Source organism: Notolabrus celidotus, chromosome 7 (assembly GCF_009762535.1).
Source record: "Notolabrus celidotus isolate fNotCel1 chromosome 7, fNotCel1.pri, whole genome shotgun sequence".
NCBI lineage: Eukaryota > Metazoa > Chordata > Actinopteri > Labriformes > Labridae > Notolabrus > Notolabrus celidotus.
Window position 1 is genome coordinate 27,265,312 of NC_048278.1, and position 24,045 is coordinate 27,289,356.

The 24,045-nt window shown below is 37.2% G+C and overlaps 2 protein-coding genes across 4 annotated transcripts; one reads left to right on the top strand and one right to left on the bottom strand.

Moving 5' to 3' along the window:
* Positions 1 to 476: 476 nt before the first annotated feature.
* On the bottom strand, positions 477 to 17,277 carry snapc3 (small nuclear RNA activating complex, polypeptide 3). Of its 3 annotated transcripts, none has more exons than XM_034687925.1 (10): positions 17,083 to 17,277; positions 12,776 to 12,910; positions 8,575 to 8,658; positions 8,396 to 8,474; positions 8,200 to 8,304; positions 7,947 to 8,096; positions 7,726 to 7,808; positions 3,486 to 3,644; positions 902 to 1,009; positions 477 to 814 (listed from the first exon to the last, which is right to left on the bottom strand). In XM_034687925.1, exons 1-10 carry the CDS (start codon positions 17,175 to 17,177, stop codon positions 667 to 669), a joined length of 1,146 nt encoding a protein of 381 aa, XP_034543816.1. In that variant the 5' UTR covers positions 17,178 to 17,277; the 3' UTR covers positions 477 to 666. The 3 variants fall into 3 exon arrangements, with proteins under 3 accessions (XP_034543816.1, XP_034543817.1, XP_034543815.1); XM_034687926.1 differs by lacking the exon at positions 17,083 to 17,277 and adding an exon at positions 16,743 to 16,865; XM_034687924.1 differs by lacking the exon at positions 17,083 to 17,277 and having other exon boundaries at positions 12,776 to 13,037.
* On the top strand, positions 16,700 to 23,732 carry LOC117815906 (tetratricopeptide repeat protein 39B-like). Its single transcript, XM_034687923.1, has 18 exons — positions 16,700 to 16,905; positions 17,978 to 18,009; positions 18,989 to 19,093; positions 19,241 to 19,372; positions 19,702 to 19,778; positions 20,311 to 20,440; positions 20,534 to 20,639; positions 20,759 to 20,824; positions 20,942 to 21,050; positions 21,169 to 21,236; positions 21,327 to 21,386; positions 21,488 to 21,649; positions 21,744 to 21,835; positions 21,930 to 22,050; positions 22,130 to 22,241; positions 22,330 to 22,447; positions 22,882 to 22,998; positions 23,130 to 23,732. Exons 1-18 carry the CDS (start codon positions 16,876 to 16,878, stop codon positions 23,242 to 23,244), a joined length of 1,752 nt encoding a protein of 583 aa, XP_034543814.1. The 5' UTR covers positions 16,700 to 16,875; the 3' UTR covers positions 23,245 to 23,732.
* The last annotated feature ends 313 nt before the right edge of the window (positions 23,733 to 24,045 follow it).

The window sequence follows — 24,045 nt, forward strand, 5'->3', positions numbered from 1 at the left end:
TGGTCTGCTTTCAGTCCTTAGAGTCAGAACGAAACATGGTGAAGCAGCGTTTAGTCATTATGCACCACATATCTGGAACACACTCCCTGAAAGCTGTAGGTCTGCTCCAACTCTCACCTCTTTTAAATCAAAGATTAAGACTTTTTTATTTTCCACTGCCTTCCTATCTTAGCTTATTTTAACTCGTTTTAATGATGTTTTTTTATACTTGTCTGAATGTCTCCAATGCTTTTCATCTTTTAATGTAAAGCACATTGAGTTGCCCTTGTGTATGAAATGCGCTATACAAATAAAGCTGCCTTGCCTTGCCTATAGCTCAATGAGTTAAAGTGCAAATGATTCAGGATCCATGCTGTAGTTAGAATTCAGGTACAACGTTTCAAATCACCAAACTGATGGGTTTTTTTTTCTACTAAGCTTCTATTTATCATGTCTAATGGATAAATTACACTTTAAACAATGCAAATAAGCAGAGATTCTGGTAACTCACTTTATTTTAACACAAAAACTTTGTTAAATCACACACATTTGTCCGAAAACAGTTTCTCTTTTTAAAAGAAAATACAGATTTCCAAAATGTCAAAGCATTTCTTTCTGAAACATGTAACATTTCACTGTATTATACAGCATTAAATCAATGTTATGAGCACTTCCCGAAAGGAAGCATTAGTTGAATGCACCACGGTCCACATAGGGATAAGCCAGAAAATCTCCCAGCTTGTTGCCCTGAGCGTCGTAGTGCAACATCCGGAAGCACTTGTCACAGAAGAGGCACGGGTCACTCGGAGCTACCTTGTCATTAGTAGTAAACCATCTGAAAAAAAAACAGAATTTAAAACTTGATTTCATGCTTTCAAACAGCCAGAACTATACAGCCATTGGATTTTTTTTTTCAACACACCTTCCAATATAGACGTGGCAGACAGCACACTTCTTAGTGACGACCCTGTGCTTATGTGTGAGAAGAGGATACAGCTTCTTGTCCAGGCAGTCGTTTGCATGCGTCAGTCTGTAAAAAGTATACAGAGAGAGAATACAGAGGCATTTCTTAGTACTCTGTGGTCACCATAACACAGATTTGTTTCACATCTCTGATATTAGGAGAGGCTTTCATGAGTGGTTACAGTACGTTAACAAAAAGTCAGCTCATGAACGGAACTACGATTACGCATTTCCTAGTGTAATGAAACCTAACGCTCGGTCTTGTGAGAGCGGTCCAAGGCTGTCACCCAAGGAGGGGCTTTACTTAAGATCCTGTAGAACTAATTAAAATATTCAATCCAACTACCAAAGTATTGAAAATGATCCTATTTCATTACATTATGTCATCTACTAATTCTTTAATGAGGTCAGTAATATAGATGTATACATTCATTGTGGAGTTTTTCCCTCAAACGTATTAATAGTGTGTTAAGATAACTTACATTTGTTTACCTTACTCTCCTTTGTTATTCAGCCCCCCCAAAAAACACAAACACATACATCGTACTAACAATTAAGCTTTTTCATACACACAGTGGTGTGTCTCGCTCGGCCTTCTGACAATTTTGTCTCATCTGTAAGTGTCTGATCTTGTAAATATATATTTATTTTGTAAGTTATATTTTTGGGCTTTTCATGCCTTTATTCAGAGAGGATAGGAAAGTGGATGGAGCAGGAAACAGGGAAAGTGATGTAGAAATAGAAAGGGTGTATGAAAAATTTCTGGGTGTGATCATCGATCACAAACTTAATTGGAAGCCACAAATAAATAATGTCAAAAGTAAAAGTCAAAAACCATTGCCATACTGTATAAAACTAAGGAATTCTTGAATCAAAAGTCATTGTACACTCTTTACTGTTCTCTCATTGTTCCATACATGTCCTACTGTGTGGAAGTATGGGGTAACACTTATAAAACAAACACCGACTCCATCTTTAAGTTACAGAAAAGATGTATAAGAATCATAACAAAATCTAGCTACCTTGAACCTACCAATGCGTCATTTATTAGTTTAAAGGCCCTTAAATTTTATGATTTAGTGGAACACAAAACAACTCAGGTAATGTATAAATCAAAACATTGTTTACTTCCTAACTGTGTTCAAATGTTGTTTGAAATCAGAGAAAGCGGGTATGAATTGAGAGGAACAGATATTTAAAAAAAAAACAAAGACAAGGACAAATATAAAACAGAGGTGTGTATCGGTTATAGGGGTAAACTTTTGGAACAGTTGTGATGAGGAATTAAAAATGTGTAACTCCCTTTGTGTATTTAAAAAAATGCTTAAAAACAAACAGATCAATAAATATAAGGATGAAGTATAAACTTTAATTTAAATGAGGTTTTACTAAGATTTCTGAACTGCCACTTGTTGAGATTGAAATGTTTTGGGATTTCTTTTTTGTTTGTAAGTTTGTTTCTGAATGAAACGTTTGAAGAGTGCTTTGTTATAAAATAACATAATTACTTGCATAATGTTGCCTATATAGTGTAAGTTATGTTAAAGGGTGGGCAGGATAAGCCATGGCTTCAGCCTACACCTTTTTTGGTCAGCATGTAATTGGCCAAAATAGATGTGGATATATGTATGTTTGTTTATATGTTTATATCTATGCATGATGTATGTATGCATGTGTATGTGTACGTATGCATGTACATATTGATATGTGTGTGTATGTATATGTTGGACTCTATATATTTTTTTTGATGAATCCCTCAGCGATTTTTTTTGTTTTTTGCTTTTATTTGTAATTTTTACATGGCTCCTATGTTGTGGAGGGACGTGTTGGTTGCTGACGCAGACCAAAATAAACCTAATCAATCAAAGCGTGGGGAGTTGCATGCAGGAAAGGGACCGCAGCTTAGAATCCTGCTGGAACTTGGGTCACCTGCTTGAGGACGACAGCCTCGGGCATATTGGGTGCATGACTTAGACCAAACTGGCACCCTCTATTATTTTTATTATTATTATTATTATTATTATTATTATTATTATTATTATTATTATTATTATTATTATTATTATTATATCTTATTACAATATTCATCAGAAGTACAATGTATAAAGATAACACAATGTGCATATAGCGCATATATTAACAGGAAGGGTGTACTAAAGGACCTCCTCCCTCTCTCTCTCTGTCTCTCTCTGATCAGTTGAAGAGCATGTGTCAGGCACTACAGGTTATCTGATGCAGAGGGAAGAAGGCAATGAAAGATTGTCGTGTTAATTGATTGCAGATGGTGGTTTTAAAGGGGCTAAAAACAAAGAAATTTGTAATCTGCAATTATATTTGGGCGGTGTGGGGAAACACTGCACTCTGTTCAAAGTCAGAGTGGACAGGTAATTAATTGAATTGAAAATGTCAGGTAATTCAAGAGAGTGGTGCATTTATGAAATGCACTCTTTACTTTATTTTACCTTGAAGTCAGACATTGAGTGTTATTTGAGAAGATGCTGGACAGCAGAACTGACCCGCTGCTGATCAGTCACGTCACTAACCTGATGTCTGTGATGATGACGAGATGCTCACAGTCTCCTTGATGACAGTAAAGGTACGGGAAGCCCACTTTTACTTTCAGATCTGCAAATCTAGTGTCCTCCATCTTGGCCTGGCTGTACGATGGGAAGTTATGGGTCTTTGCCCATTCAATAGTAGTCCTGTATCATAAACACATAGAAAATTAATTTGAAAAATCTACTTTCATATCAGACTTTATCATCAAACTGAAGCCTGAAGTATCCTCTACAGCTTCATTCTTAAGATGAATCATTATTTCTCTCCTGACACACTGAACCATCACTTGTATTGATCATTTTAATTGGCGATTAGACTGTAGAGGACTCTTTCTTAGAAAACCTTTTTCAGATTATGAGGGGGTTTGTGTAAAAGCTTTTAACCACTATTTTTGGTCTGCTTAGGAGCATGCTTAATTTTGGTAAATGATATCCTGATGATGACCTGAACAGGGATCACAAGGAGTCAGTAAAATTCCTCTCAAACCAAGATGTCTTTGTTCACACCACCATCAATAATTTATATTTGCTTTAAAAAATAACAGTTTTCTCAAAGAACCATTCATGTTTTCTTCTGATCATTGACCACTGAAGAAGAAGTCCTTAACAGAGCCTGTATGATGACGCAGGATTTAGGTTTAGAGGGGTAACTTCATGTTTAACCTCGTCTTTTACAGTAACCATGGTGGTTCAGTACTGATCAAGGCCAGATCCGAAAGCTAATGGGAAATGGCATCATCCTCACCTTCAATAGAGCTTAGTGCCCAGATGCTGATAGGTCATTGGGGAAGAGTTTCACCTGAGAAACCCTGTTTACTTAATTAAAAAGATTATTATCTCATCATTCTGAGAAAGTTTTTCATAAAATAATAATTCTGCTCCTGTTTTTTCTAAATGGGCGAGAATATTATCAGAAAGTTCTGAGAACAGATTTTATGGGAAAGCAGTATAAGCTCTTAAAGCAGGGAGTTGATTATGAAACAGACTGAAATTAATACTGATCCCTCTATGTGACCAACAAAAGCAACCAGCAATGAGAAGATTCATTCTTTCTCAACACAGACAAATCTGAAATCATGCTCATAGGTCCACACTCATCACAGATTCTCTCCTCACTTCAGCTTGGTTCTCCTGTCACCCCCCACTGCAAGAATCTTGGCATTACCTTTGATAAAGACCTTAACTTCAACCAACATATCAAAACCACAGTTCAGTCTTGTTTTTACCAACTACGCAAAATCTCTCGGATCAGGCCCCTCCTTTCACACCATAACCTAGAAATTGTCATCAATGCATTCATCACTTCCGGATTAGATTATTGCAACTCACTCTACACCTGCCTAAGCAAAAACAACCTTTCAAAACCCCAGTTAGTACAAAACGCCACGGCCAGACTCCTCACACACACCAATAAAGGGGAACACATCCCCCCGATTTTAGCCTCCCTTCACTGGTTGCCTGTGGGTTTTAGAATTGATTTAAAGATTTTAACACTAACTTTTAAAGCCATAAATGGACTGGCCCCTGAGTACCTAAGAAAGTGTCTAAGGATGTATGTCTCCAACTGCTGCCTGAGATCCTCCGACAGGTCCCTCTTGGAACTCCCAAGGGCAAGGTTAAAAACCAGAGGCGACCGGGCCTTTGCAGTCAGGTCCCCGTCACTCTGGAATGACCTGCCGGAGGAGATCAGGCAACCCACATCCTTGTCCTCTTTTAAATCTCTTTTAAAAACACACTTTTTTAAATGTGCTTTTACTTCTTAACTCATCACTGACTTTTTAATTTCTGCATGTTTTTTGTTATTGTTTTTACTTCACTCATTTTAGCTCTCCTTACCTTTGTTATGTACTCTATTGTTTTTGTTTTCACTCGCTAAGTCTTGCACTCTGTAAAGCACTTTGTAAACATGTTTTTAAAAGGTGCTATATAAATAAAATGTATTATTATTATTATTATTATTATTATTATTATTATTATTATTATTATGACAGCTTCAGTTCATGCAGGGCTCTGTGCTTAACCTGAGGCCTTTAAGACCTGCTCAACAGCCCTTGGTTCGAGGAAGTCTTAGCAGTCAAGGGTTCATTGCCCATCATCAAGGCTTGAAAACAGCCTCCGGGGTACCAGAATATAAGAGAATTATTAATTCAGAAAAACAAGAGCACAAGTGTTAGTCATGACATCTTTTGTTTGAATATAGAGATAAAATCTTTTACATTCAGAAAAATAATAGCACTATTATTTTAATGGAGACTTTTCTCTGAATTTGATGGTATAATGTTGTTGTTCAGATATTAGGTCTAATCCAGTGCATTTACATTTCTGGATATATATTTTCAATGATGCATCTAAAACTTTGGCAATTTAATAATGACGTCTCTATTTTGGTTTAGGACTGGACTCAATAATTCAAATTCAATAAAAAGATTCTCCATAAGTGCGCCTATCTGCACCTAATGAGTCTTCATGACCCCGTGATAGTCCGAGGTCTAGAAGTTCATACAAACCTCTTACAATGAAGCTGCAAAAAGGCTCAAAATCAAAAAAAGAAATTTACTGTGACAAGAAATGCAAAGCTGAACGTCCTCTACATGGCTACATTGGGAGAACTTGCATTCTCTCACAGAGTTCATAACTGTGTTCTTGGTGTGACTGTGGTTGCTTGGCAGGCCTGCATCCACAGAATTCACTGCCTGCCCTAAATTACAAGCTTACACATGCTCTTTTATTGCACACTGGCTGTGAAAAAGGCCCATACATTAACGTTTCACTACATGGAAGACCAAGAAGAAAGTCTTGTTCTTCTCACATGCTCTGGTTGACCTGTATACACCATGAATAAAAAAATTAGAGAGGATAAAAAGGGGTAAAAAGTTCAATTACATACTCATTACAGTTGTGTCTCAATCAAACATGTAGGTTCGGAGGAAGAAATAGAAAATTGTTCCACATAAAATAACAGATAAGCACTATGCTTATTTTAAAAAGAAGTATACTGAAATTCATTCGACTGGAAAACTATTGAACTTTATTGAATTTTAACGCTACCTTCTTACTTACTTTCTTACTCTGCAGTTGTGTCCCAATAAGCATTTTACCACTGTTCCACTCTGACGATGAAGTAAAGAGTTAAATACTGCCACATAGAAAAGCCTGTCATTGTAATAATAATAATAATAATAAAAATAAATAAATAATAATAATAATAATAATAATGTAGACATTTTAACCATGGAAGTTAAAATAATCATAAATAAAATCTAAAATCATGGGGCCTCATCTCAGAGGTGTTAATCTTGACAAAAAAACTTTTACATTCAGAAAAATAATAGCACAATTTTTTTACATGGAGACTTTTCTCAGAATTTGATGGTATAATGTTGTTCAGATATCAGGGCTTCTCCAGTGCATTCACATTTCTGAAAATATATTTCCTGTACTCATGATGCAACTCAAACTTTGACAACTTAATAATAAAGTTTCTATTTTGGTGGCCCAGTGGTCTAAGCGCCTGACGTGCAGAGGCTAACAGTCCTCATTGCAGAGGTCGCCGGTTCAACTCTCGGTTGCGACCATTTGCTGCATGTCATCCCCTTCTCTCTGCTCCCCACATTTCCTGTCTCTCTTCAGCTATCCTATCAAATAAAGGCAAAAAAGCCCAAAAATATATTAAAAAAGAAAATCTAAAATCATCAAATTCAAAAAATGTTTTACTTAACTTCTATTTAGATGTCTGTGTTCACATAAAAATAAATGAGTTTTTTTTTTTTAAGTTATATTTTTGGCCTTTTTGCTTTTATTGTATACGACAGCTGAAGAGAGACAGGAAATGTGGGGAGTAGAGAGTGGGGGAAGACATGCAGGAAATGGTTGACCGGCCGGGAATCGAACTGGCGACCCCTGCGACGAGGACTGTGGCATCTGTACGTGGGACGCGTAGACGGCTAGGCCACCAGCGCCCCAAATAAATTTGTTTTAACCATAGACAGTATAGTTAATAGGCATAGTATCCATGACGTCACCCATATGTTTCTGAAGCACTGTTTTGAAGCGAATCGTCGGCGTGAGCCATATTGGAAATGCTGAACTCAACCTAACTTCTGTTAAGCTAGTGGAAGGTAAAGAGGCGGGCCTTTAAGTTTAGTTAAACTAATCAACACCTAGCTGAACCTTCAGTAGAGGATCTTTTTTAAGCAAACAGGATCAATTGGTCAGGAAGACTTACATGCTGATGTCCTGGCACTCAGGGAATCGCATGTCATTGTAGAAAACGCCTTCAAAGAAAAAGAATGCTGACTTGAAATGATCCTGAAACAGAAAACATCCAAATATCACATCTTGGTTTAATACTTTGGTTTTCTGTAAAAAAAATAATGCCACAATCTGATCTTACAAAAGTGGTTGGATGCATGCTTGTGTTTCCAGCTGAACACTATGGGAGCTTACTTTACTGATGAAGTCTGGAACAATGTCCGGCGTGTTGCTGAACTCTCCGCACACTTGCAAGTCGCTGACACAGCAGATGGCATCCTTGAGCTCTGCCAGGCTGTGCGAGCTGGTCATCAGCAGAGTCATGTGGGGTCGGACGTTCCGATACTAATGGGGGGAGAGGAAGAAAGTGTTAGATTTAAATCCATGCTGGAAAAAATTTGTCACATTTGGAAGGTTTCTGGCACCCTTAAGGAGGAAGAGAACTCACTTTATCAGTAACAGCCGGGTAGTAGACATTAATGGTTAGAATGAGATCTCCTTCAGCGATCATGTCAGTCGCTGTTTCTAGTTTTCTTCCGATAGCAACACGCTCCTGGAAATGACACAGACAAACCAAGCTTGATACAGAGATACTTGAATGGTTGCTTATTTCTGGTGTTTTAGCAGTACTACAGGGGACCCACCATTTCATCTGCGTACAGGTCATGTCTGTTCTTGCCTGTTTTTAGAGAAGCTCTGTAATCTTGCCTCTTTTTTCTTTGACTGTTAAAGAAAGATCACAGAGCATTGAATTGGACTTTGTTATACATTTAATTCAAGACACAATGTGAGATATGATATCTGATTTTTTTTTAAGTTATACATCAGTGTGTTCAGCGTTGGATCTTCAGGTACAAGAGCTGTATCAGGCTGTTGATCCTCAGGATGGCAACGCAGTGATTCAAGACTGAAAGAGGAAGAAAGAGAAATATGATGTCATGTAAATTGATGGAAAAATATTTAAAATGTGTCCTGTTCATTTGACGAGGAGTCTGCTATTTACACTACGATTAACAGTAAATCCATATAAGATGCATAAACCTTGTATTAGAATCATAGTGAGAGGAGCAGAACAGTCGTTAAATCCATATTGCACATTATTTTCTTGATAACTTGTCATTCATATATTTTTAATTATTCTAACTGTCCACTTGCATATGTTTAAGCAGTATGTTTATTTATTATTATTTTATTTATTATTTAAAAGGACCATGCATATTAAGTTACACTTCTGTAAATATGCCAGAGTTAGCCAAAAGGCTAGTTTACATCCGTAGTCCCTTGACAGATGTTAAAAAGGCTCCCTGAAAAGATCAAGATTAAAACAAAGAGAAAATAGAGTAAAATAAGATCAGAATAAGAAGGTAGAGGAGAAACCAAAACACAAACAAACAAACAAACAAAAACAGAAGAAAATAAAAGTACAAATAGCACCATACGATTAAGAATGACTAAAAGCTACAGAAGGACATGATATGACAGTCTTTGAGAAAGTGTCCATGGACATAAAATACACAGAGCAAGAAAATCAGGAAGCAGCAATGAGGACATGTTAAAGAAGACACATGCAGACACACAACAGGACAACATTTAACAGTGCTGTACATATTTGCATCAGGCAGTGACTATCAATCATTAAACTAGCTGCATGCATTTCAAATGAGGCAACGTTTATGCTGGGTTTACACTGTATAGTTCTATATTTTGGTTGTAATGGTTTGATGTTATTATTTTATCCACTTGAACATTTCTTAAAATGCCTGGTATTGTGTATCATGTATGCGTGCAGTGCACAGGGGCATGTCCAGAGGTTTGGCCAGGGGTGGCACAATACCCCCCTTGGAAAAAAAAAACAAACATCTTCTGTTGTAAAATCCAGCTTCTTCCACCTGAGACTTTAGGCTAAGGTAAAAGCCTATCTCCCTCCCAAAGATTTAGAGAGAGTGGTACATGCCTTTATTACCTCTAGGCTTGATTATTGTAACTCTTTGTATGTGGGCTTAAACGTGTCGTCTATTCAGCGCCTGCAGCTCGCTCAAAATGCTGCTGCTCGCCTCCTGACTGGCAGGAAAAAGTGGGATCACATCACACCCGTGCTGCATGCTCTCCACTGGCTCCCAGTCAGTCACAGGATTGATTTTAGAATTGCACTTTTAACATACAAGGCCCTAAATGGATTGGCACCATCCTTCATGTTCACAACCCAGCTCAAACACTGAGGTCAACAAACCAGCTGCTTAAATCTTTGTTGAAGACCTATCTCTTCTCTTTGGCCTTCTCCTCGTGAGGAGGACATTAATATCCAGATATGTTGTGTTGTTTATTATTGTCTTCATGTATGTTTTACTTTTTACCTTGTAAAACACTTTGGACAACACTTGTTGTTTTTAAATCTGCTATATAAATAAAGTTGACTTGACTTGAAATCTGATTGTCCACCCCAGGTGTCACCCAAAATTCTTAACCTAAAATGTCTATGTTCCTTGTCAGAGGTGTGACTTATGTTAAAGTCAACATTTTTTCCACTGTGTGATACTTAAACAATACATTTAAAAGTAGATGGTGGATAGAGGTTAAATGCAGCCACTTTGTGTATGTATGTACGTGTGTTTTCATGAATTTTCATTTAGAATGGATAGTTAAAGTTGATCAAACGAAGCAGTATATTTGTGTCGATCTTTTCGTCTGTCCTGTTCTCTTCCCTCACTCTCTGATTCGGTTCTGCTACCAAATCAGACATGAGGAGACTACAACGGACAGCCAGGACTGCAGAGAGGATCATCGGCACCCCCCCTGCCCTCCCTCCAGGACCTGTACTACTCTAATTCTAATTGGCCCAGCAGCAAAACGAACCCTCATCATACCCTAGATAATTTAGCAATCCCCATCAAAACATCAGCAAGGAATCTTGGAGTAATTTCTGACCAGGACTAATGTTTCGAGCCACAGATCAAGAAAGTTGTCCAGTCCTGTTTTTATCAGCTCAGAAACATTTCAAAGGTAAAGTCCATTATTTCACCCAAAACTTAGAAAAACTCATTCACGCTTTTATTTTCTCCCGCCTTGACTACTGCAACTCACTATACTCCTGTCTCAAACAAAAATCAATTAACTGACTTCAGACAGTACAAAACGCAGAAGCTGGAGCTAAAAGATTTTCCCACATCACCCCAATTTTAGCATCCCTACACTGGCTCCCTGATGTTTTTAGGATCGATTTTAAGATACTTTTAATCACTTTTAAAGCACAACATGGACTCGCCCCTCGATACATCTCTGAGCTCTTATCCCCCCATAAACCAGAACGCCGTTTGAGATCCTCTGGCAGGGCTCTGCTTGCTTGTCAAGACTACAAACTAAAGGGGACAGGGCCTGTGCTGTCAAAGCCCCCTGACTGTGGAACGGCTTGCCAGAGGAAATCAGACTTGCAGAATCAGTCCCTCATTTTGTTTCACTACTCAAGACACACTTTTAATTTAAAGCTTTTATTTTGTGAATTTATTTTAATCTTTAACGTTTTATCTATACTTTTACTGTCTGTTTGCTTTTATTGCTTCTCTGCTTTTATTGTGTTTTTATTATTTTTGTGAAGCACTTTGTTACTTGTATTGAAAAGTGCTATACAAATAAAGGTATTATTACTCCAGGATGATGAAAAGGGCAGAGAAAATCGTCACAGACCCCTCTCACCAGGGTCACCACCTCTTTGACCTGCTGCTCTCCTGCCAGCGCTTCAGAGCTCAGAGCACCAGAACATCCCAGCACCGGAGCAGCTTCTTCTCTCAGGCCGTATCCCTCATGAACAATCACACTGTAAACCACTAAAGACTCCTGTGATATCTCACATACATGTACAATACCTCATAACCATGTGCAATATTGTAAATTATTCCATAACATATCTTATTATTATATGCATCTACTACATGTGCACGCTGGCTTAGGCTAATTTGACTTATTTCATCTCTTTAAAAGTACTTCTATACCTTTCTTTGTTCAGATAGTATTTATATTTTTATTTAGAATTTTTGGATTTGTGTTTAGGTTTACATATTTATTGCCCTTACTGTCTTGTTGTGTCCTTACTGTCTTGTTGTGTCCTTACTGTCTCCTTACTGTCTTGTTGTGTCCTTACTGTCTCCTTCTTGTCTTGTGTCATTACTGTCTTGTTGTGTCCTTACTGTCTCCTTCTTGTCTTGTGTCATTACTGTCTTGTTGTGTCCTTACTGTCTCCTTCCTGTCTTGATGTGTCCTTACTGTCTTGTTGTGTCCTTACTGTCTCCTTACTGTCTTGTTGTGTACTTAGTGTCTCCTTACTGTCTTGTTGTGTCCTTACTGTCTCCTTCTTGTCTTGTGTCATTACTGTCTTGTTGTGTCCTTACTGTCTCCTTCCTGTCTTGATGTGTCCTTACTGTCTTGTTGTGTCCTTACTGTCTCCTTACTGTCTTGTTGTGTCCTTAGTGTCTCCTTACTGTCTTGTTGTGTCCTTACTGTCTTGTTGTGTCCTTAGTGTCTACTTACTGTCTTGTTGTGTCCTTACTGTCTCCTTACTGTCTTGTTGTGTCCTTAGTCTCCTTACTGTCTTGTTGTGTCCTTAGCGTCTCCTTACTGTCTTGCTGTGTCCTTAGCGTCTCCTTACTGTCTTGTTGTGTCCTTACTGTCTTATTGTGTCCTTACTGTCTTGTTGTTTCCTTATTGTCTCCTTACTGTCTTGTTGTGTCCACTGTCTTGTTGTGTCCTTACTGTCTTGTTTTGTCCTTACTGTCTTGTTGTCTCCTTACTTTCTTGTTGTGTCCTTACTGTCTTGTTGTGTCCTTACTGACTTGTTTCCTTACTGTCTCCTTACTGTCTTGTTGTGTCCTTACTGTCTCCTTAATCCTTCTTTTCAGTGCACTTCTGTAATATGACAGTCAAGGCGGTATGTAGAGGCATTGTACTGTGACACAGCTCCTGTTTGCTGTTTGTAAATATCCACACTGACAGCTTGGCTACACTAAACGTTCAAACGACGTCAGTCTATGTACCTGCAGATGGATTTGAGTTCAGCCATGGTCTCTGCATCGACCCCCATCTCTCTGGTAAAGTTAGCGTCAAACGTCTCCTCGTCCTCCTGCTGAAAGGAGAAGTCACTCGGCTTCAGTCTCTTCAGCCACTCGTCTCTGAAAGAGCCGATATGAAACGGTTTAGTGTTAACATCTGAGTATTCGTAGTCTGGGATGTTAGTGCTCGGCTCTTTAGGCTGCTCGGTCGCCGCCATGTTTCCTTGAAACAACGTTGCGCGCAGTGGAACATGGGTAATGTAGTTTTATGACTGTTAGTTGAGTCAAAGAAGATGAGAGAAAAAAACATTGAAATTGTTCTTCGACATGTCTTCAGTCTTTTTTCCTCATCATTTTATTAACTGTGCTGAACCAGGGAAAAAAAACAAGCAATTACAGTTCAATGTATTTACATAATATGTATACAAAACCACATTGCACAAATTATATCACTGTTATCTTCAAATAAATTACAAAATGTAACACTATTAATCCTCCTACTATCATACTACTACTACTACTACTACTACTACTGCTAGTACTATATTATTGTTATTATTATTATTATTATTATTATTATTATTATTATTATTATTATTATTATTATAATAATAATTATTATTATTATTATTATAACAAAACTGTCTCTTATGTTGTAAAACCAGATAAAAACAACCAGACAAAAAAAACTCTTGTTTCGGCTACCTTCTTACTTTAACAGGCACAAAGTTTTGCCTTCAAGCTGGTTTAAAATAATTACCATCTTATGTCCAAGCAATTTCAGGGAAGTTATGGGAAGTTTTCTCAATCATGTTCACTAATCAACAAATGTGAAATGGACAATCATGTTCACTAATCAATAAATGTGAATGTGAAATGGACAATCATGTTCACTAATCAATAAATGTGAATGTGAAATGGACAATCATGTTCACTAATCAATAAATGTGAATTGGACTAGGCAAGGCAAGGCAAGGCAAGGCAAGACAAGACAAGTTTATTCATAAAGCACCATTCATACATAGAGCAATTCAAAGTGCTTTACAGAGATAAAAACAAAAAACAGAAAAGTAACAATCAACAAAAACATACAGCAAACACTTCAAACATTAAAATTTCACATGCGACCAGTTATGTTTGATCTACTCTCTCTGTGTACTTATGTAACTTAACGTGCATAGGAAATAGTGAAAGAGAGCTCAATCCTTTATGGCTAATAACATCTCTGGGAGTAACAGCTGTAGCCAGATCACGTGTTACTTGAAGACCTGAACTAACAGAGTGCAGACTTTTTTAAACTAAGGCTCCCTGGCCTCTTCAGATCTTCTCTGTGTTGTCAATCTTTTTATTTCTAACAAGAAAAAAAGAAGAAGTGAAGCTGGAGAAATAAAAATAAAAAAATAAAATAAAAACTAAACAGAAATGATAAAATGAAGAAACTCTAAACTCCCCTTGTGCTGTCACGGTGAAGTTTTGCACTTACCAGCTTGATTTGAATTAGCTTGAGGGAACTGACCTTAGAAGCCCATTGGTGTATTGATAATTAGTGATGGTGATGCTTTTCACTTCTGCTTCCCACCTCCAGACATAACTACAGTTTTGAGGCACTATACTTGACTACTCTATTCTTATCTATGGACTGTAGGCTTCACAGAAGTGCTGGTCAAAACCATCCTAGATTATCAATCATTTCATTAAAAGAAATGAACAAATAATCAAAATATTGCAGAATATTGCAGCCAAACTGTCTTTTTCCATTTTTCCATTATTGAATGTTACACGTGACTCAGTTTTAATGAAATGTTAACCAGACTGTGATGAAACATATCAAAGCTGAATTCAATATTGACATTTCATACCAAATTTCTAAAAATCAGCATTTCATGGGTTGAAAATGACTCAATACAGCATTTACTGTCTAAAATCAGTCCTGAACTTTACAAGCTCAATGCTACAGGACTCAGTTGGTCTCAACTTGACATGAAATTTAATTCATATTCCAAAAGAGGAAGTTTTTGCCCAGTAATAAAGGTCCCTGAAAAACTCCTGCCTCACATGTTCACACACCCAATCTCTCTCCTCAGTCCCTTAGCTAATTTAAAGCATTTATTCAAATAATGAAGAATGTTGGGTTTGGCTCAAGATGATGGGAAATTACATGCTTTTATTCTTACATGATGCCTCAAATTAACCTGGGACTACTGAGGGAATGACGGTGTGGAAATCAATGGAGAGAGGTTTAGTGTCAAAGCCCAGGACTTCCAATCTGTTAAGTATGCTACAGGAATAATAATAATAATAATAATAATAATAATAATAATAATAATAATAATAATTATTATTATTATTATTATTATTATTATTATTATTATTATAATCATTATTTTACTTTTGTATTAAATGGAAAAAGTATCAGTTTGAAATCTTCCCACTGATGTCTTGCATGTTGGTTAGACACAGAGGATTATGCATCAGAACTACTAAAACAGGCATGCAAGCTTGCATAGTGGAAATGCACCTACACGTAGGACATCCTGGTATTTTTGACATGAGAAATGCATGAATTTTGACATACTAAATTCCTGTAGCATACTTAACAGATTGGAAGTCCTGGGCTTTGACACTAAACCTCTCTCCATTGATTTCCACACCGTCATTCCCTCAGTAGTCCCAGGTTAATTTGAGGCATCATGTAAGGATAAAAGCATGTAATTTCCCATCATCTTGAGCCAAACCCAACATTCTTCATTATTTGAATAAATGCTTTAAATTAGCTAAGGGACTGAGGAGAGAGATTGGGTGTGTTTTTTTAATCTTTTTTTTTAGTCTATTGAAAATTAAAATAAACACACACATGGACACTAAGGGTTGCTTAATCATTAGTATCACCGCACTGTGTTTTTGGCATCATGGTGAGATGGTCCCTCTCCATCTAAGTGTCTTAGGTCTCTCTCTCCTTCTCTTTCCCTGTCCTTTTGTATATCTTTGTGTATTCTTTTTTTTTTTTTTTTTAGGGTCCACCGAGGTGTTCATGCCCTCTTTTACAGAACATGATATTAGCTGTCAATAAAAGATAGGCCAGAGTTCTAAGAGGGATGGTGATGGTCACACGCACACAATCACAAGCACAGAAGAAAAATGTTTTCTTTCTTTTCTTTTGCTGCAAGAATAAATTGCATTAATATTTGACAGTTTGTGACAAACATGACGCAAACCAGAAATATATATGCAGACAAGAGAAAAATAAAATAAAAATATGACAATTACCAAACATTTTGGCAGAGAGGAAGAACTGATTTAAAATACATTTTCGTTTGATGCAATACATATAATTTCAAAAGTTTTTGCTGGTTTGAGTTATTAGTTTATAGTGGTAAACAGATAGATTAGCAATGGGATCAAAGTGCAATATCATCAAAAGTGTGAGGTTTTACTGAAAAAAATGTTGCATGCAAAGCACTACAAACGCTTTAAGGAAAGCTGGAATAGAAAGGCTACTATTGTGAAATGATTGAAGTGCAGCAGGGCTTAACTGAGAAACTACCTCAGACACACAGAAATTGCATTCTAAGCATCGACGAGTTCTCCTCGTATTTCTTGTAATATTATGAAATATTCCTTTTAGAATTTCTAACAAGAAAATTTCGCAGAAGTTTTAAAAAGAGACAACAATTTATACACACACCCAGTCAAGAAATTAGCTACGTGCTCTTTTCAATTGGTTTCACTGATTTGTTGCATCGTTGTTGTTTTTTTTAATCAATTTCAAAAAGGGAGTTTGTTTTTTAAAATATGTAACATCTTTACTCCCTCAAAGTGCAGAACCTTTCGCTTGAGGGGGGAAATATTTTTACATATTCGTGCGTAGGCATCAATTATGTGCTGTTACCACAGAGGCTGTTACCAATCTGTGGGCCGGACCTGAACATCGAAGCCACTTCCGGAATCTTACCTTATAAAACTCGCGGAATGTTAGAACATCATTGAGTCTTCAAGTGCAGAGAAAGCTATCTCCACAGGAGCTACAAAACTTCACATCTTTTCTCTTCTAAAGAAACTTCTTGCTTAACTTATTATCCCGTCAAATGGAGCAAAACAGCCTCACACCACAGCAGGTAAGTGACTTCATGCAGCTTCTCTACAGGTGTTCAAACATGTATTTTCACTCAAAAAAATAAATAAATTTGAAGCCATTTTTTTCTCTTAATTCAAAATAAAAAGCGTAGCATAAGTCAAAATAAAGTACATGTATGCTGTTAATTTGTTTCCCCAAACTGCATCACCTCGCTTACCTGAGAGCTGCTGCTGTTGGCCTGTTCAGTCCTTCCAGGATTTTGTGGGATTTTATTTGTAAAATGCGGGCAAAAAAATCCTGATTTTGCGACATCCTTTATGACTTTTTCTATATTTAAAAAAAATGCAAAAACAATGTTTTGCGATTTTGAGTAACGCAACACTCATCTGTAGTGAGGACCTGTTATAAATGCGCCAATGAAAAGTTGCTTAGCCAACTATTGGTTAAGCAACATGACATCATCTCCGGGCAGTTCATGTGTTTAAAAAAAATAAGTAAATTACACGAGTTATATGTCCCACTCAATTTTTATTTTTCTCCTTGTCTCCTTTATTTATTATTGTGTATATATACTTGTTTGTACGGAGGAGGATTAGGGCCACTAAAAAAAAAAAAAATTAAGGTCCAAAATATTTTTTTAAATTATTATTCTGAGAAAAAAGTCAGAATTCTTAGATTAAAGTCAGAATTCTGAGAATAAAGTCAGATGTCTGAGATTACAGTCAGAATTCTGACTTTATTCTCAGAATTCTGAATTTAATCTGAGAATTCTGACTTAAATTTAAGAACTCTGACTTTATTCTCAGAATTCTGACTCTATTCTCAGAATTCTGACTTTAATCTCAGAATAATAATTTAAAAAACAATTTGACCTTAATTTTTTTTCCAGTGGCCCTAATCCTCTTCCGTATGTTTGAGCACATGTCTGTAGTGTTTGTAAATGTATCATTAGAAAATATTCAATAACAAAAAAAAAGAAAAGAAATAAAGATGACATTAACGTGCAAAGTTACTACCTTTTCTACTGTCCATGCCCATATTGATGAAATCCAACTGTTCTAACTTTAAAACTGCCTTGAAATAACATTGCCCTTCCCTCCTGATCTTTCCAGGTGGACTTGAAACGTCCGGATGAGGATACAGCGTAAGTGACATAAATCTGAGTCCTTATTTATTTTTTTTTGTGAAATTTTTTTTATTGTTTTTTCTTTTTTTTACAGTGGCTTTGACATTGCAAAACATAGCATAATAGTTCAGCCACTTCATTGACCCCCCTCCACCCCCACCCCACGCACCGTATGGCAGTGAACATAGGGTAGTAATAAAAGAGGACGGGATCATATACACCTAGAAAAAAAAAAAAAGTAAAGTAAAAAGTATGTAAAATGTAAAGGACCCTAAAAGATAGTAAAATAATAATAATAATAATAATAATAATAAATAAATAAATGTATTGGTAAAAGTATAATTATAATAGTAACAACAATAATCAATTATTAGTCATGATGACATTGATAGTAAACTAAGAAAAGTAAATATATAAATACAATTCTAATCCCTCCCCCATCTTGGTATGCCATTAGCAGTCTGTACATAAACTTAAACAATCACAAATATTCGTGCATATACACACACATATATACGCATATATACGCACCCATATGCACATATACGTACATACATAGTACATATACATTTAGTCCTTATTTTTGTAGATTTTAGAAGGACATAGGCGTGTGTCTGAGCCATTATCAAACTTTTGAAATTAAAAACCAGTGTATTCCTCTGACCTATCCTATCATTATTACCTTGTCTGCTTATTGTAACGCACTGAACATACACTAGAGGTCAGTAGATATAGTTTACTGATGGATCCTATTCAGTATCACACTGTGCGCATGACAAATACCCTTTTTTCAAAGCTCTAATCTTGTGAACATGCAATTCATATAAATGTTAGACACACTGAAAACAAAGTGTAGGTAGAAAAGTAAAGTATAAGAGAAGTCTGAAACTTTGGCTTCTAAGAGACTTCTGCATGACCTCACGTCAGGTGTGTGTTTGTGATTTTTGTGTGTGTAAGTATGTAGCAGCCTTAATTAAATTGCAGATCTGTTCTGCAGGTCAACTAAAATGGATCTAGAGGCCTCACTGAAGGAATGCAATGCTGCCCTTGATCTATTTCTGGACAACAGGTTTGCTGATGCGTTGGCCCTCTTAAAACCCTGGTAAGTCAATCTTGACACTTGGTCAATCTCACTTTGCAATGCTGTGTACAGCTGCTGATTGTTCCTTAATTTCTTGCTATTGGAACCATTTCTTGAATTGCATACTTGGAATCCGCATTTTTTTTTTTTTGCATTTGTCTCTCTCAGGAAGAGTCAGAGCATGTACCACGCAATGGGCTACAGCAGCATCTTGGTGATGCAGGCAGGCATGACCTTTGAACCGAAGGATATGGATGCTGCCATGACGTCACTGAGAGAATCCCTGGAGACATGTCAAAAGTATATATATAATTTGTAACCACTTGATAAATCCTGCCCATATCTATCTCAGGCTGTGGGGATCATCTCAATTTATCAGTAAAGGGTGTATTGGGGGCGGGTTTCTTCACTGAGTGCTCATCCTTTTATCTGTGCACGTGCATTGTGTTTGACTTAAAAAGTAACTCTTTCATCAAAATGTCATAAAATTGAAGGATTACTGATTTCAAAAATTGATCCACACACTTCATTTATATTATTGTATTGTTTTCCACTATATAAAGAGTAAAAATAATATCCTGAAAGTCTCTAATAAAATGTATCTGTATGCTATGTGTCTCTTACATCAGCTTTAGAAAGAAAACTGGAATAGTGGAGACTCTGACGAGCTTCTGGTACAGACAACCAGCTGACAACCTGACAGAGGGTGAGTGCAGAGGTCTGCTATCTTCACATGATACACCTCCAGTGAATGTAATCACTTGATAAGATATCACATGATCACAATGTTGCCATACAAGGAAATGAAATGATTTTGTATGGCGGTTTTATCAACAATGTACCCATTTAGACAGAGATGACCACAATTTACCGGAATCTAGATAACTGCCACAGATTAAGTACGAGTCACAGCACAAAATGCCAGCGTGGTCACAGTTAGAACTGCACATAAAAAGACCTCTTTGTGGCTCTAATTTTAACTAAAAGGATACTCCAATCAGCTGTCCTGTTAAATATCACTGACTTTGTTTTTTTCTCCTGAATTATAACATGCATAAATCCTCTTACCTTAGGGCTGCATACAGTTTAAGAAAGTGCTGATTTGTGTGGACCATCATAGAGAATGTCACTATGCATTATTTATTTCAGCACCCCTGGATGCAAAATGGATCATATGACTTAATTTTGTGAAAAAATTGTCATCAAGCCAACATATGATTCTTATGTCTTCTCAACAGTGGAAATGCATGCAGAGCTTTGCTATGCTGAAGTTCTGCTGCAGAAAGCTGCGCTCACATTCCTGGATGAGAGTATCATTGGCTTCATCAAAGGAGGGATGAGAATCCGAAACAGTTACCAGATTTTCAAGTAAGAATGTGAAGAAGGGGCTTGTGTGTGACACATTAAAAAAAAATCTAATTAAGGTACACAAATTGAGTGATATGTTGTATCTTCTTTTAGGGACTGCCAGAACTTGTCAATTATCTCTAAAGACATGGAAAAACAGACAAGCACACTTGTTCACTTCAGAGGTGGCGTCAGCATGGGCATTGGATCATTTAACTTGGTAAGAGCAATAGGAAAGCATTGCAGTCATCATGTAGGGATCAATTTATGGATTAATGCCACATCTTTTGCTGGTATTGTATCATTAACTATTATCAACTATCTTTTTTTTATCTTCAGATGCTGTCTCTGCTCCCGTCCAGAGTCCTCAGACTGATGGAGTTTTTGGGCTTTTCAGGAGACCGGGTAGGTGCTTTAAAAATAGAGCCTATGTATTTCACATTATGTTTAACTTGTGATATAATCAGTATAATTTTATAATCAAGACTTTAAAGTCAAATTAAATATTTAATTTCTCCTCAGGAATTGGGTTTGTCTGAGCTGAGACAAGGAGCAGGAAGCCACAGCCTGCGCTCCATCCTCAGTGCCCTGACTCTGCTGATGTATCACCTCTACATTACAGTCATTCTGGGTGAGAACACTACATTTCCTCTTGAAAATCCTCACAAATTCCCCTTTTAAGAAAACAAAACAAAACAAAGTTTTAGCTGCCAAAATCCACATTCTCATCACTCACATTCCTCCCTCAGGCACTGGTGAAGGAAACCTGGGTGAAGCTGAAGCTCTGCTGGCGCCATACACTCAAAAGTTCCCAAATGTGAGCAGTTACAAAAGAAATGTTGCAGCTGCTGCTATGTTGAACTTTGTGTCGACATTTTGAATTTATTCAATTTTACCTTGTCCATAGGGAGCTCTTATTCTCTTCTATACTGCAAGAATCGCTTTGCTCAAGGGGAACTTCACATTTGTGAGTACAGCAGATTCTCTACTGTAACTTCATCATTTAAACGGTGATCTTAGCTTATTGTTCTAGTCACAGACACCTGACATGTGTCTGTTTCCCTGCAGGCCCAGGAGAAGTTCCTGGCATGTATCGCAGCACAAGAAGAGTGGCGCCAGATTCACCACCTGTGTTACTGGGAGCTGATGTGGGCCTACTCCTTTGAGCAAAATTGGTTGGAGGCGTATCGATATGCTGACCTGCTCTGCAAAGAGAGCAAGTGGTCACAGGTAATTTACTGTACCTTTTCTCCCTTTGCCATGCTGTAAAAATGTATGAGTATTTTTTTTTTCCACCTCTTCTGACATGCTGATTTTTTTGCAGGCTGTTTACGTCTTCCAGAAAGCTTCCATCTTGAGCATGCTACCAGAGGAGGAAGTGAAGAAGGTTGGAGAAAATGTGGTTGAATTATTCAGGTGGGTTTAAGAGAACTAGCAATTTTGTGTGAAATCTGCATTTTGATCAGCATTTTATTTACCATACAATATCTATGGAATTTGTGGTTTATAGGCAGGTGGATGGTCTCAGGCTGAGGATTGCTGGTAAATCTATTCCAACTGAGAAGTTTGCAGCAAAGAAGGCTCAGCGATACTCTTCTTCTTGCCCCGCGAAACTGGTTGTCCCTGCTCTGGTGAGGAAAAGTTCAGTATGAGTATTTTTTTTTATCAAGTCTGTACTCCTTTTTTTCAAACAGTTTGTGTTTTCTACAGGAAATGATGTATGTGTGGAATGGTTTCACAGTAGTTGGCAAAAGACCTGAGCTCACTGAAAGCGTTTTGAGCACACTAGAGAAAGCAGAGGAGGAGCTCAGAAAAGATCAAAGTGAGATAAACTTAAGATAAAAAAAAAACACCCACCAATTTGTTGTTTTGCCACTGTGAAACTTAGAGTGTCTGTCTTCCATTTGCAGACCCATCAGAGTATCACCTGGATGACCAGTGTGTTGTTCAGCTGCTAAAGGGTCTGTGTCTGAGACAACTAGGGCGCCTGGTCCAGGCTGAGCTCTGCTTCAATCATGTAATTTCCAGGTATTGTGATCTTTTCACCACTGCACAAAATACAGCTTTGGAGTTTTCTTCTGTGTATGATTAGTCAAATCATGAGGTTGGCATCAGAAATGTACTTAGACATGGTGTAATTGAACATGTGTTTTTATGGAATAGTGCATTTAAAGCCAGCTTTCAAGTGGTGAAGTGTGATTCTGTAACAGTAATCTAACTCACAGGAGAGTGTTCTATTATTTCTTAAATGTTATCATCTCAAAGCAATGACTCCCTATTCATCATGTGGTTAAATTAAGACATTTCTTGTGGCCCAGTAATCTGATCATTTGTTCTGATAAAATACTTCATTCACAAAAACTTTTTCATGTAAATGTTTCCTCTGAAATAGCTGAAAGATATTCGCTTTTATTTAGTTTTCTATTTTATCAACTGAAGTAACCCTCTAATTTTTTTTGCAGTGAAAATGATATCAAGCATGACAACTACCTGGTGCCCTTTACCATGTATGAGCTGGGCCTGTTACACAAGCAGAAGGGTGACATCTCAACGGCCATCACTGTGATCGAAAATGCAATGTAAGTATTTTCAGCACATACACAGTCATGGGATGGTTCTAATTTCTACCAGAGCCAAAAAAAATGCAGTAATTCAAATAACATCCATACTGGAATATATCACTTGGAGCTAAAAAGTGTTTTGTTTGTAGGACAAACTACAAAGACTACAACATGGAGTCAAGGCTTCACTTCCGCATCCATGCAGCACTAAACACCATGGGCTCCTTCGCAGCCAAACTCCCTCCCTCACGTACCCCAGCTTAAAAGACCCCATGTTAGGAAGCTCGACTGAGGATAGAAAACAAAAACAAATCATAGGGTAAACCTGACACAAGGTCTGGCACCCTGTTTGCTGCCTTTAACTCTGTGACTGTACTTGAAATCCTCCAGATGGGCATCTTGTTGTCAGTCTCTTGATGATGGTGCGTACATCCAAACTTTCTTTGTAGGAATTGCAGAGCAGAGCTCTGAGTTTTCAACCCGGTGTACTTCAGTAATATTGCGTATACTTGTTTTTGTGTGTTTTTAATAGTTGTCTGATATTATAACTAGAGAAAGAGAAGAGAAATGTATGAATATGTGGTTGGCGTATGAATCGTTGAGACATTGTAGTGGATTTTATTTTAATACATCACAGCTTGTGCTTTTTGGCTTCTTGCCCTTTGATGCACCAGACATATAATATCCAGTTTGATGCTTTTTACCTCTCCTGCTAGAGCTTAGTCACAAAATTAAACCACTGAAATATTTAAGGATGTTTATTCAAAATAAATTGAATAATATAAACTTGTATACATTACATTTTATGTCCTGGTGTAGTTATAGTTCTTGTAGAGCGAAACCTTTCCTTGTAAATAATTGTTAATGACCTGTTTCCTTTGTATTTTGAGTCAGTCTGCTTTGTTTAATAGTATTTACTGAATAAATCCAATGGATCAAAAAATGATCTCTATTTAATTTGTGTGAAAACATGTAAGTGTGAACCTGCCATAGAGAGCGACCGTGGGGGCAGAGGGTGCGACCGCCCCAGAGCCCACGTTCAGCAGGGGCCCCCTACTGCGCTAC

Bases quoted from the DNA above. Each gene is read 5' to 3' on its own strand.
- snapc3 (XM_034687924.1), bottom strand. From the start codon at position 13,008: ATGGCGGCGACCGAGCAGCCTAAAGAGCCGAGCACTAACATCCCAGAC. The intron at 8,475-8,574 runs GTATAACTTAAA...TTTCTTTAACAG, and splicing joins CCAACGCTGAACACACTGAT to TCAAAGAAAAAAGAGGCAAG. The intron at 3,645-7,725 runs GTAAGTCTTCCT...TTTATGATACAG, and splicing joins GAGTGCCAGGACATCAGCAT to GACTACTATTGAATGGGCAA.
- LOC117815906 (XM_034687923.1), top strand. From the start codon at position 16,876: ATGGAGCAAAACAGCCTCACACCACAGCAG. The intron at 19,094-19,240 runs GTAAGTCAATCT...TGTCTCTCTCAG, and splicing joins TTGGCCCTCTTAAAACCCTG to GAAGAGTCAGAGCATGTACC. The intron at 19,779-20,310 runs GTGAGTGCAGAG...TCTTCTCAACAG, and splicing joins AGCTGACAACCTGACAGAGG to TGGAAATGCATGCAGAGCTT.